Source organism: Toxorhynchites rutilus, chromosome 3 (assembly GCF_029784135.1).
Source record: "Toxorhynchites rutilus septentrionalis strain SRP chromosome 3, ASM2978413v1, whole genome shotgun sequence".
In the NCBI taxonomy this organism is placed as follows: Eukaryota; Metazoa; Arthropoda; class Insecta; order Diptera; family Culicidae; genus Toxorhynchites; species Toxorhynchites rutilus.
The window spans coordinates 38,621,625-38,634,806 of record NC_073746.1 but is presented as its reverse complement, the minus strand read 5'-3'; the positions used below and the strand labels follow the sequence as shown (position 1 = coordinate 38,634,806).

Sequence of the window (13,182 nt, the reverse complement as noted above, 5' to 3'; positions counted from 1 at the left end):
ATTTTGCCCCCCCCCCCATATATTCCGGTTAGACGTAGTCCCACGTCAAAAAAAATTACAACTCATTTACCGCAAGGTTACAGGCTCAAGTGTTCCATTATCAGAACTTGTTTGGAGTTGATCTACATCTAAAGAAACAAACGACGAACAGTTTTGCCCCACATAGAGCATCCTAACCTAAGCCTTAGGATGTACCGAATCTCTCATATTTATCAATACTTCAAGATTCACATTTTGGCTCACTTCAATACCGATTAGCATTTCGATTCGCTGCCCTAAAATCTAATATCGGATTCATGGCTGGAGAAAAACAAACCTCGTCAGCATGACTTTCGAATTTCATTCAGCACAAAATTCCTTTTATTTGGTCCCAAACACCCATGAAGATACGTCACTATCCGAATCACTAACAACGATGACGACGCCAGGAAATGTTGTGCCAGGCTTTGGTCGCCTAGCACTGATGGCATTAACCGGTCTGCGCGTGAATTTACTGTTTTTATCTTGTGGCGTGTTCTGCCTGTTCTGGGCATGGGATTCACTACACTATAAATCTACTAGCTACGAACTGACCGGACGTTAGTTTCGATTCGGCACTCTCATAGCCAACAGTGGTCCTTCGGAGTTACATTCGGTAACAGCAGTGAAAATAGTTGAGTGAATTTAAGTTCTTGTATCGTCTAGTACACTACCATGGCTCCGCTGGTACTCTATCATTTCCCCGTCTCGCCCCCATCTCGGTCGACCTTGCTGGTTATCCGTAGCCTTGAGCTGGACGTGGAGGTACTGATTAAAACTTAGTGATTGTGCAGAAAGAAAAACGTATCAAAACATATAACTGAAGTTTCTGTGAACTCACTGTGGATACTGTGGATACAGCATTCAAAAATTCAAAATTATTAAAAAAAAATCTTTGTAAATTGAGAGATTTGAGACAAATTTAAAGCTATAACTTCGTTTTTATTTTCTCAGTAATACCGTAATTTCGCTACTTTATGTTATAATAGTGTACGATACGTTGTTCAATATATAACGAATGTAATTGTAATGGTTGGGTTCTACGATAGTTAAAATCAAAAGTATAGAAGCGTCAGGTTTTCAAATTCGTATACTGAAGTGATGATAAGAGATGATGATAAATTGAAAGCTTTACTACGAATAAACAAAAAGGATTAATGTAAGTGAATGCTCGTATGAGGGGGCAGAAGGGTTTTTTGAACGTATTTCGTTGAAATACTTAAAATATTTACAGTTTGTTCGTAGTCTGAATGAAAAGATATTTTTCCTTGATGCTATTAAGGAAAACAGCCACGGTGTTCAAAGTTATCGCCAACACTAACATAACGACTTCTAATGATTGTCTATTGTCTTCACAGCATCACAAGCCAGCAAATATTGTGAAGTTAGCTAAACCGATTTCTATCAGTCAGCTGGATTTTACCCTAATATTTCGTCCATTTTTTACATATTTATAAAAATATACTCCGGAAGGTCAAAAAATAACGGACTATCGTGGTGTTTTCCGGGTGTTGGAATTAACGTTGGGACATTTCGGTGATTGGTTAAAGTATATTTGAAAATGTACTTATTATTTTTTGGGGTGCCAATATAGTGATTATTATGCTATTGGCATCTGGGCGCATGGATGCTCTCTCTAAAATAGTTTCTTGCTGGTTCATTTTTCTCACAATTGAATGGACCGATCTGGTTGAAATTCGTTTTCAGCATGTAAAAATAAATTATCTAAATTGTAGCATAGTGGTTTTGGATAATTCGAAAAATTGTTAAAATGGCGGCCATTTGTATGAAAATTAGTTGTGTTCTGAACGAAAATCGCTCAAAAATAGAAAATATTAGATATCAAAAAATGGTTACGTAATAATTTAGCAGAAACAAATTATTTTTAGATTCTGAAATAAAAGTATCATCAGTTGGAAAAAAAACCTGGTTTCTAGAAAAACGATTCGTACAGGCTACTTCCCTTGAGGTGAAGCCATAGTTTTGCTGTATCTTTTTAACCGGATGAAATGTCTAAAAATTCTTCCGACACAACATTTCTGAAAGTACAGTAGAACCCCTATTATCCGCGGGCGGATGATCCGCTGTGCGGTTCATCCGCGAAAGTGAGTTCCATAGTAATTCTATGAACCTACCCTAAATTCGTCAATGAGTGGTAAGTTTTTGTTCTTTTGTTTTGGTCATGACATTCACATTACTTGACAACTGGTATACCCGACCTTACAGATTGATAGTTCAATGATTCCTGTATTTATAAAACATTGTTTTCATGCTGAAAAAATATATTTTTTTGTGTTTGCACCTTATTTTTAGTCATTTGTTGTGTTATCCGCGATTTTCGTGATCCGCGGTGAGCTAGCCCGACTATTTTGCGGATAATCGGGGTTCTACTGTATAAGTCTTACAAAAAAACATTAAATTGTGAATAAAAATAGATTTTCTCGGTTTTTCAGAGTAGGTTCTCTCCTGAATTGTACATAATCGTTCTCAACAAAACAAAAAGCGACAGATGGACCGAAATGGCAATATTCGTTCAACAACATGCAATTGTTCCTCTTAATCATTTTCACTACAACTATAATTTAACAGCACAATCGAAAAGAAACAACACATCCAATAAATTCCAGGAGCAGAATTAATGTATCACGATTAGAAACACTTCACACTCTATCCTTTACCCCTGTTACTATTCGGAAAACATCAATCGATAATCATTTATTGATAATCGTGGGAAACGGAACAATGTCGACCTCGCGTGACTACGCCTACAACTCTTGAAAGGGAATTATTTGCCTTTCTGTTTGTTACCGTTTGATATGTGACTTAATTGAACCGCATTCAGTAGAGTGTGCTCTAACTGACCCTTTCACACCCTTTGTCGTTCCACAGGTCAAAATCCTCAACCTGTTGGCTGGCGAGCACATGCAGGAAGACTTCCTCAAAATCAACCCGCAGCACACCGTACCGACAATCGTGGATGATGATTACGTTCTGTGGGAATCCAAGGCCATCGCCACGTATCTGGTGGAGCAGTACAAACCAGACAGCGCGTTGTACCCGACGGATCCGAAAGAGCGTGGCATCGTGAACCAACGGCTCTATTTTGACTCCACGGTACTGTTCGCCCGTACGTTTGCAATCGTGGCACCGATAATGCGTCAGGGTGCTACCACTATTCCACAGGAGAAAAAAGATGCCCTCAAGGAGGCACTTGGTACTTTGAACGGCTATCTGGAGGGCCAAGAATGGGTTGCTGGAGTAAACTGCACGGTGGCTGATCTTTGTCTGGTGGCAACGGTTTCTACTCTTGATGTAAATTTTTTATATTAACATTCTTTTGTATTACATCTTATGTTTCTTGCAGAAACTTGGAGTAGATTTGACGGAATTTGCAAACATTATCGACTGGTATGAGCGTTGCAAGGCGCTACCAGGTTATGACGAGAACGAGGAAGGTGCTAACGCATTCGGGGGATTTATCAAGTCTAAGCTAGAGGAACCGTACTAAAGTACTTAAACGATAAGCGCGTTATTTACACATGTTTCTACACTTAGAGTAGTTTGACCAGATAAGTGATAATTGTTAAATTGTTGTGACTCTCATTGAGAAAACACGCACTGGAAAACCAGAAGAGATTTGTTTGTCACGTATGCAATTATTATGCACAACAGCACTGCAATAAAAGAAAAATAAATATAACAGCAACTCTCGAAAAAGACCGGCAATCGATTCGAATGAAATTCTTCCTAATCCCAATTCCTTTGCAATGGAAATAATTTGCTTTGAGTGTTGATTTACACATTTCAAATAAACAAGGGGAAGAGAACAACTTGGAAGATTTTTAGTTGTTATCGAAAAACTATCAATGAACCTGAATTCCTGGTAGTGAGAAGGATACTCCTGACTATTGTTGAAGGGAAACAATGTGAACCAGCTCACAATAAATCAAACTTCCAGCTCCAAGGATTCAAGTCACTATTCGATTGCATTACTGCTCAAACATATAAGTAGGTTAACAGCCCTTCCACCAATAGCTGCCATATGGTTTGACATCTCCTGGTCATTTATTACTTACGAAAACAACACAGTTCCTTTTTTTCATACACGAAACTTTTGAGCTTGAAGTGCTTTGTGAACGATTTAGAACACCACCTCAGTTAGTAACTAATATGAAACGAAAAAAAACGTTCATACAACGGGGAATTAAAAATCCATTTATTAGATAAAATTATGATTTGTCTTCGGATGCTGGTGGGGCACATTCGGACACTGTTTAATACCTCATAAAATTTGTGTCTGATTGTTGTTTACTAACAAACATCAATTTAGTCTGATTCTCAGACCTAATGATGGTTCGAAACTACAAAAAGATAGCACAAGCATTTCGAATAGAACGTTTTCATGATTCTAGCTCACACGTGGTCCAACTGGGTCCATTGTCTTTGCTAATTTACCAACTAACGGTTGCATAACGGGACAACTGTTTCTCAATGTTCTGGAACATTTGAAAAAGGTAGCAAAAAGCAACGTAAACGATTCAATTTCAAAAAAATGAAAAATCAATCAAAAAGTCATTGTACTTTGGAAACAATTGAATTTTGCCGAGAAAATGGCATAATTCATGTATCTTTTCCACTTCATGTCACAAATCGCTTACAACCGCTGGATGTTTCAGTTATGGGCTCTTTCAAGGAAAAGCTCTCAGTTTCCCAGAACGATTGGCTACTCAACCATCCTGGAAAAACTATTTCTATACACGACCTTTCAGGTATAGTTGCATCGGCTTATAATCCTTCTTTCAATCTGAGTAATATCCAAGCTGGATTCAAAATGACATGTTGCTATCCATTCTCAGGAAAGGTTTTTTCGGACAAGGATTTTGAATGCTCGAATGATTTCACCTACTGGAGCGGAGGTAGCAACTGGCTCATCGGGTAATACAAAACTGCAAAACATTGCGTCTACAGCACAGATAGATTTTACTTTGGCAACTTTGTCCCCGGGAAATGTTGAACCTTTTCCAAAAACTTCACCGCGGAAAACCACCGAAAACGGAAGAAAGCAAAATCACGAATTTTTACTGAGTCTCATAGCAAGTAGTTTCCTTTCAGACAAAAACTGATGAACAGAAAAATGCAGAATATGCTGGAAATAAGAGGAAACGAAAGTAATAGTTGATAAACATAAAATTTTTATTTTTTTTTCGTTGTCCGAAGCTGCCCCAAAAATTCGAATAAACCATTCGTAATCGTATCAACGCACACCTCTAATGCGGGCGCTACACTCGAATGTTGGACTCAAACATTTGACTCGATGAATCGACAAATGTTGTGACGAATGATGATCCGCGATGCGGTTTATCCGTGAAAGCGAGTTCCATAGTAATGCTATGGACTTTCCCGGAAATTATCAGTGAGGTGTAGGATTTTGCATTTTTGTTTTGGTCATGACTTTCACATTATTTGACTTATGGTGTACACAACCTTATGGGTGGATAGTTTAATGATTCATTTATTGATAAAACAGTTATCATGCCGAAATATTGTATTTGCATCTCTTTTTTAGTCATTTATTGCATTATCCGCGATTTTCGTGATCTGCAGTGACCTAGCCAGACTATTCCGTGGATAATCTGGGTTCTACTGTATTTGGATCGAATGTTTATTGTTTTTATTTATCACTTGCTGACCCGGCAAACTTCGTCCCGGCCAAAATTTGTTTTTTGTTATCAATACCTTCAAACATTCACGTTTTCTTACTAAGCGCAAGTTCATGAGTGCAATGGCAGTTCACTGTTCATTAATTGATCTTCTAATCGCCCTGTTGAATTTACCTTTTACTAAAAAAATCCTAGTACTTCTACCAAAACTCATCATTATAATATCAGATTATTTTCAGACCCAATTCTCGTTCAAGATTTCAACCACTTGCAAATAACATGTTTCTCCGTTACATGGAATAAATGTTTGATACAGAAAACATGATAGAATAAAGACACACCCCTCCCCTTTTCGCCCCTTAGAGAGGGAGGAGGAGTGTCTATTCACCATAGAAACGTTTCGTGCTAAAACCTAAAATCTTAACATGTCAAATTTGGCTTAATTTGCTTGATTAGTTTTTGAGTTATGCAGACATTTGTTTTTCATTTGTATGACAGCCCACCCTAAAAGAGGAGAGAGGAGTGTCGAACCACCGTAGAAACATTTATTGTATCCTAAAACCTCCACATGCCAAATTTGGTTTCGTTTGCTTGATTAATTCTCGAGTAATGCAGAAATTTGTGTTTCATTTGTATGTCAGCACCCCCCTACCACCCCCCCCCCCCCTTTAGAGAGGGGGTAGAGCGTCTAACCACCATAGAAACATTTATTGCGCTCTAAAACCTCCAGATGCCTAATTTGGTTGCATTTGCTTGATTAATTCTCGAGTAATGTAGAAATTTGTGTTTCGTTTGTTTGGCAGCCCCCCCTTAGAGAGGGGGGCGGATTATCTAGCCACCGTAAAAACATTTATTACACCCTAAAACCTTCACATGCCAAACTTGGTTTCGTTTGCTTGATTAATTCTCGAGTAATGCAGAAATTTGTGTTTCATTAGTATGGCAGGGGTGGGGGTGCAGTATGTGTGAATAAGATAAATGGACGCGAAATTATGTTGGCAAAAGCTCCTCGTTTCCAAAGCTCCGAGGAGCCACGAATAGCCCACTGTATGTAGGATTATCTAACTTCCAGGAGCAATACAGGTGAATGTAAGCTAAGGAAGGGGGGTAAAGGTGTTCCCTGATCGTGTGGATACTATACTACGTATATGCCGACACTGAGGTATTCAGCAGGGGACTTTTTATTGTGCCATTAGAGAACCGAGGCGGAAATTACAACGAATACGACGTTAAATGCGTGATCATGATCTTTGGATGTTGGCGAAACGAGAGCCCCGTGTAAAAGAGAATGGTTCGATTCACCACAGAAAAGGCAACTGCTGGAAGGACGCATTTTAATCAATATGAGTAGTCGATCTTTCCAGATCGTGCAAATTTTCTCATCGTTATTTTAACTAATAATAGACCCATTCCATGAGGTTATGTACCAAAGAACCTAATTTCAAATCTAATTGGAGGAAAAAATTGATAACTTTGTTTAAATTAGCAATAATTATATCATACATTCTATGAAACGAATTTGATTTTTATGCACCAACCTTCGAGAGAGTCCTATTTAAAAAACTACATAACTATATTTAAAATATTTTAGGATTTCACTATTTTTATGTTTCTTGAGATATCTGTACACTTGCTTAACCAATCTTCAATATCTACATACCATTGGATGGATAATTAAATACTTGTTTAAAGAGCCGTTGGTAGAACTAGGCTTCATTTTGTAATTTGTGAGGAATAGGGATTTGAAAAACAGGTCTATTGAAGCGTTGTCACATCACAAAAATAGAGCATTTCTTTAGCTTATCAGATGACATTTTTATACTTGGCTTTCTCTGAGCGAACAATGAGGATCAACAACCCACCAGATTTGGTTAAGATCGGTCCACAAAAAGAGGAGAAACAACTGGGGAAAGGAGAAAGTTGTTGTCACGTCACGCAAAGTATACGATCCATTCTAGCGTGATTTGACAATGTTTTGACTCACAACCAACTTTTTTTACGTTTTCATGTATACATCACACACAATTAAACAATGTTGTAGTAAAATTGAGAAACTTTCCTACAAAAAGCATCAGTTGGAGAATATTTTATAGTTAGATTGGCTTGTTGTGAATCAAATACTTTTGGGATGTCGCAACCCACGATTTTTTGTTGTTTCTGATTATTGAATATTAATGTTGTATTTTCAGTTCCGTTTCAAAACATACAAATAAACTTTCTTCTATGTTTTGTCAACAATAGATGAACGTAGATTAAAGAATATAGAATATAATCTTGGCTCAACTGCCGGTTTGCTGATAATAGTATTGAATGACAAAAAATATGGAAAACCTAAACGATTTGTGTATTGGTTGCAGATGTCTTACCAGCGGAAGTTGAATATCGTATATCAACAGAGAGAGCAATCCAGTTTCAAGCGCGCAGTATAGAAATACGGCGCAAGCACGGTGCAAATTTCAGCGTAAAACTCAGCTTAACACTGGGCGCAAATCTCTGCGTAAGAACGGCGCTGACAACCAAACATTTCTTCTGTGTTTCGGAGTGTGCTCATTCGCCAGAGCGCATGTGTGCACAAGGAGTGGGAGCTCATCTGAGTACAAAAATCTTGTTGCGCATCAGCACCGTGTTGCATTCTGAAGACTGGTGAACAGATAGGATTTAAGCGAGAGGGGGATAATATTTGAGTGATAAGAACTTAGCCTTAGAGAGACCAGTGTGGAGTTAGACAAAGAAAGTGCACACACAAATGCACACGCAAACGTCAATGGAATGAAACTTCCATTAAAGTGCGCTACACATACAACGTCCCGTCACCGTTCCGTCAACTATTCTCTTCGACTTATTTTGCCGACGTCGAAGTTGACAATTCATTCGTTTACGTTGACTTTACGGAGACGGGACGTTGTATGTGTAGCATACTATATTTATCACCGGCACTAACCGATCATACCTAGGCGAACTTCATCCGGGAAGATTCTCATCCATAGAGTGACGACAACATCGCAGAATCTGAATGTGAAATTCCGAAAATTTCACACTTCACGGAGAAAACGAAATGAACGGCACGTCATTCAACTTAGTTTTACGAGTAAGTGAAGCGTCAAAAACAATAATGAGTTTTCAGGAAGAATCAACACTTTTCAAATAGAAATTATGAATGAAATTAAGGGGGTATTCTAGTGTAGAGACACGAATTTGAGACATTTTTTTGACCTCCGTAAAAATAAAACAAAGAATATTTTTACTATCCATTATATCATTATTTGTTCATCTATCTTTAACAATAAAACGAAAATTGAACGGAGAAAAAATATTCAAAGCTAGAATAGTTATGGGCTGATGAAGTGAGAGGGTTCAAAAAAAAGTTGTGCCATGGCGTACACTATTCCAGCCCTTCTGGTAATCTGAAACAAAAAATCGAACATATTCTGAATCAGTAAAAATGCTGCTATCGCATGAACCTCGGACAAGTCAAAAACATCTTTTTTGACCAATGTGCGGTCGTTTAGAAAACAAAATGCCGTTGAAACTGTTTTTTATTACGTTTCCCGATTTTTTAAAAATGGTACAATTTAATGGATATGGTCTTTAGAGGTTCATGCGATACATAGATGCATACAGATTGTATCCATATAATTTCGACATAAATCGGTTCAGTAGAATTTGAGATATCGTGTACATCAATTTGAGAAAACTAGTTTCGAAAAAAAAACGCGTTTGAAGTTCATTTCTATGGCCGTACTAGGTTAGATACCGCATTACTAAAATTGCTCTTACTCGGTAAATAATAGGATATTTGATGAATTCTCGCGTAACTTTTGAAAAGGTCCTATGTAACATTCACATCAAATCGAGAAAAACGAAGTTAAAGACATTGTTCCGCGAATTGTTTCAAAAGGAATCGATCTTTATCACTACTTTCACCACTAGCAGCCAATAAAAACTTTGAAAAACCAATCGTGACTGTTGTAATGTGATTTTAGTTTGAAATTGAAGCCTCCGAGCGAAAAATGTTACATTGGACGTTTTGACTGACGGCTTTCTATATTGGACGAATTACGTTGCACAATGAAAATTTGAAAATAACTACCGAACAACGATCCAAACACTTGCACTTCGTACTAAAAGCAGATCTTTATTGTTATCACTCGTAGAACTGCATTAAAACGATATCTACACAAACTCAAAATGTCCAAAGTGCGACTTCGTTTTGTTTTGATTGCTTTGTTACTTCGGACGTATCGAGCGTCAGAGGAGAGTGGCGTCCGAAGTAACAGTTGAGTGCTTAAAATCAGAATCTGTACATTGGACATATTTTGTATCGGTGATAAAAAGGTGAAAAGGATAGATTAGGACCTTTTCAAAAGTTACGCGAGAATTCTTTGTCTAGGGTTTATTATTGAAAAATATGAATAAATATGAAGGAAATTTTTTTTTTCGAATTTCTAGAGTAGAATACTGCTAATATGTATTCTATGTGTCTTATATATATATATATATATATATATATATATATATATATATATATATATATATATATATATATATATATATATATATATATATATATATATTAATTGTTATTATAATTTCCCCAAAAGCGGAGTACGAAGCCCAATGTCGTCAAGGCGAATGTTTCTATCAGGAACGTAAATCTTGGTTGAGACTACGAACGCCAACCAAACCAGTCCATCAAAATGTTACCCTTGTTAATCTCGAGTAAACCGCGATTGATATGCCTAATTATAATGAACGAAAAAATTATATTAAATTGTGTATAAACAATCTGATTGTGAATATACAGCTCTGCGAACCCATTGTTATTGAGGCTTTCAAATAAACGATATTCTTTCATATCCGAAAGCCCCTCGTTGGGAAGATTCACTCGTGATATTTCATATGTAAAATATAATACACACAGGGCACACAGCAAAGATCCGTTAGCTTGGGGGTACGTTCACCGAGCACTCACCAACACAACCGAACAGTTGTGATGATGAGCCGTGGAAAAATCGCTACATGAATGAAAGAGTGAAAATCGAGTCCACATCTGTCAAATTTGGGAGTGTTTTTACTTGTGTTTCTACAGAAATTAAGTTCCTTGCGGAATAAAACGCCAAGATTATCAACACTTTGTCGGTTCGGATAGCCCTGATGTTCTCATATTTGTTGTGCAACGCGTGACAACGTACCACAGAGTGTTTCGGATGTGTTTCATAGCGTGTAAGCTCTAGCCTTTTTGGTTGACGAAAGAAGGGCAACAAAAGGGTTCGTGGAGCATCTACTGAAGTCCGCTAGAGGTTTAGTTTCTACAAGATTGCCCAGGAAGAGCCTCGATGCCGCAACCGAATCTGGACAGCGAAGGCAATAAGAAAATGACAATGAACGACGATGGGAACGGAATGACGATGACAGGCAATTCCGCCTCAACAATCACGACCAATAATAACTCACTTTTGGCAAATACAGCAACAGCGACAACAACAAATGGAACTAACGGAGGAGGCGGTGCAGTACCTGGAGTAAACAATAATGGAAGTAAACTTAACAATCTTGACAAACGCACGTCGAGTAATAGTAGTAACAATGGTTCCAATTCTCGATTCATCATTCCGAAATCGAACGAAATTGAAACATTGCCCCAGCTGAAAGACGCTCCGCCTAGCGAAAGAGAGGAGTTATTTGTACACAAACTTCGTCAGTGTGGCGTTCTGTTTGACTTCTCCGAGCCGTTGAATGACCTGAAGTATAAGGAAATCAAGCGCTGCGCTTTGCAAGAAATGGTCGAATACCTTAGCAGTCAGCAGCAAATCATCACAGAGCCAATATATCCGGAGGCCGTTCAGATGTTTGCTGTTAATCTATTCCGTACGCTGCCACCGTCATCTAATCCCAATGGAGCGGAATTCGATCCGGAAGAGGATGAACCTACTCTGGAAGCCAGTTGGCCACACTTGCAGTTTGTGTACGAGCTTTTCCTGAGGTATGTGCTCGGACAGAAGTAAGTATGAGTAAAACTTTAATAGCGCTCTTTGTTTTCTAGGTTTCTCGAATCACCGGACTTCCAGCCGAGCGTTGCCAAACGCTATATTGATCATGGTTTTATCCTAAACCTGCTGGAACTGTTTGATTCGGAAGATCCGCGTGAGCGTGATTTCCTGAAAACGGTTCTTCATCGGGTGTATGGCAAATTTCTCGGGTTGCGAGCCTTCATCAGGAAACAGATTAACAATATTTTTTACAAATTTATCTACGAAACGGAACACCACAATGGAATTGCTGAACTCTTGGAGATTTTGGGCAGTATTATCAATGGTTTCGCTCTTCCGCTTAAGGAGGAACACAAACACTTCTTACTCAAGGTGTTGCTCCCGCTGCACAAGGTCAAGAGTCTGTCGGTCTACCATCCGCAGTTAGCGTATTGTGTCGTTCAGTTTTTGGAGAAGGATCCGAGTTTGACTCAGCCAGTGATCAAGTGTTTGCTAAAATTCTGGCCCAAAACGCATAGTCCCAAAGAGGTGATGTTTTTGAACGAACTTGAGGAAATTCTGGACGTGATCGAACCTGCAGAGTTCCAGAAAGTGATGGACCCTTTGTTCCGTCAGATAGCGAAGTGCGTCTCGAGTCCACACTTCCAGGTCGCGGAAAGAGCGCTATACTATTGGAACAATGAATATATTATGTCCTTGATATCGGAGAACTCGAAAGTTATTTTGCCGATAATGTTCCCGGCGTTACACGAGAATTCCAAGTCACACTGGAATAAAACTATTCATGGTTTAATTTATAATGCCATCAAGTTGTTTATGGAGATGAACCAGAAGCTGTTTGACGAGTGTCATCGGAAATACAAGGCCGAACAGCAATACGAACCGGAGAAATTGACCCGCCGAGAGGAGATCTGGCAGCAGGTGGAGAATCTAGCCCGGCAACATCCGACATATGACCAATTTGCTCCGATGGACGTTGATAGAGTAGCTACGGGCGAGTCAACACGTGCCGGATCTGAGTCCGGAGATGAGGATTCGGTCCTAACGAGAACCTACAGTAGAGTACCGGTGGTCCAACAAAAATCATAAAATGGGGAATTTTTCTGTACTATTTCTGTTTTTAAACAAGTACCTTCTGAAAACACGAAAGCTTGATTTGGCGAACGACACAACGTTCAATGAAAGAGCTGCGTATGTTTTAACAGAAAAAAAAATAGATGCGAAACAAAAACTAAACAGACAGTTGACAGTATGACTAAACTATGCGCTGAAAAACGCGTAGTTCTTGTTGAGTATTTGAGGGATGAAAATGCAACTGAAACATTACTCTCATAGAAACTAGAATTATTATAGTAATAGAATTACTTTATGCTTTACTGCTGCACATAAATACACGCTATAGGTATATATCAGACAAGGCGGTAAGATATTTTTGTTCGGCAACGGCCATTCTGCGTGGTCCATTGCCTCTCTAAGCTTCGGCCCTTTTCTAGTTTATTCGACGAGACTCTGTT

General features: G+C 38.5%; 2 protein-coding genes across 4 annotated transcripts; both read left to right on the top strand.

Annotated features, from left to right (window-relative positions):
- The first annotated feature begins 518 nt into the window (after positions 1 to 518).
- LOC129778326 (glutathione S-transferase 1-1-like) lies at positions 519 to 3,748 on the top strand. Of its 3 annotated transcripts, none has more exons than XM_055785188.1 (3): positions 519 to 652; positions 2,908 to 3,330; positions 3,383 to 3,748. In XM_055785188.1, the coding sequence occupies exons 2-3, from the start codon at positions 2,941 to 2,943 to the stop codon at positions 3,524 to 3,526; spliced, it is 534 nt and encodes a 177-aa protein (XP_055641163.1). In that variant the 5' UTR covers positions 519 to 652; positions 2,908 to 2,940; the 3' UTR covers positions 3,527 to 3,748. The 3 variants fall into 3 exon arrangements, with proteins under 3 accessions (XP_055641163.1, XP_055641161.1, XP_055641162.1); XM_055785186.1 differs by having other exon boundaries at positions 570 to 783; XM_055785187.1 differs by lacking the exon at positions 519 to 652 and adding an exon at positions 2,227 to 2,368.
- Positions 3,749 to 10,678: 6,930 nt separating this feature from the next.
- Positions 10,679 to 12,852, top strand: LOC129778325 (serine/threonine-protein phosphatase 2A 56 kDa regulatory subunit gamma isoform-like). Its single transcript, XM_055785185.1, has 2 exons — positions 10,679 to 11,661; positions 11,722 to 12,852. Exons 1-2 carry the CDS (start codon positions 11,015 to 11,017, stop codon positions 12,755 to 12,757), a joined length of 1,683 nt encoding a protein of 560 aa, XP_055641160.1. The 5' UTR covers positions 10,679 to 11,014; the 3' UTR covers positions 12,758 to 12,852.
- Positions 12,853 to 13,182: the final 330 nt, after the last annotated feature.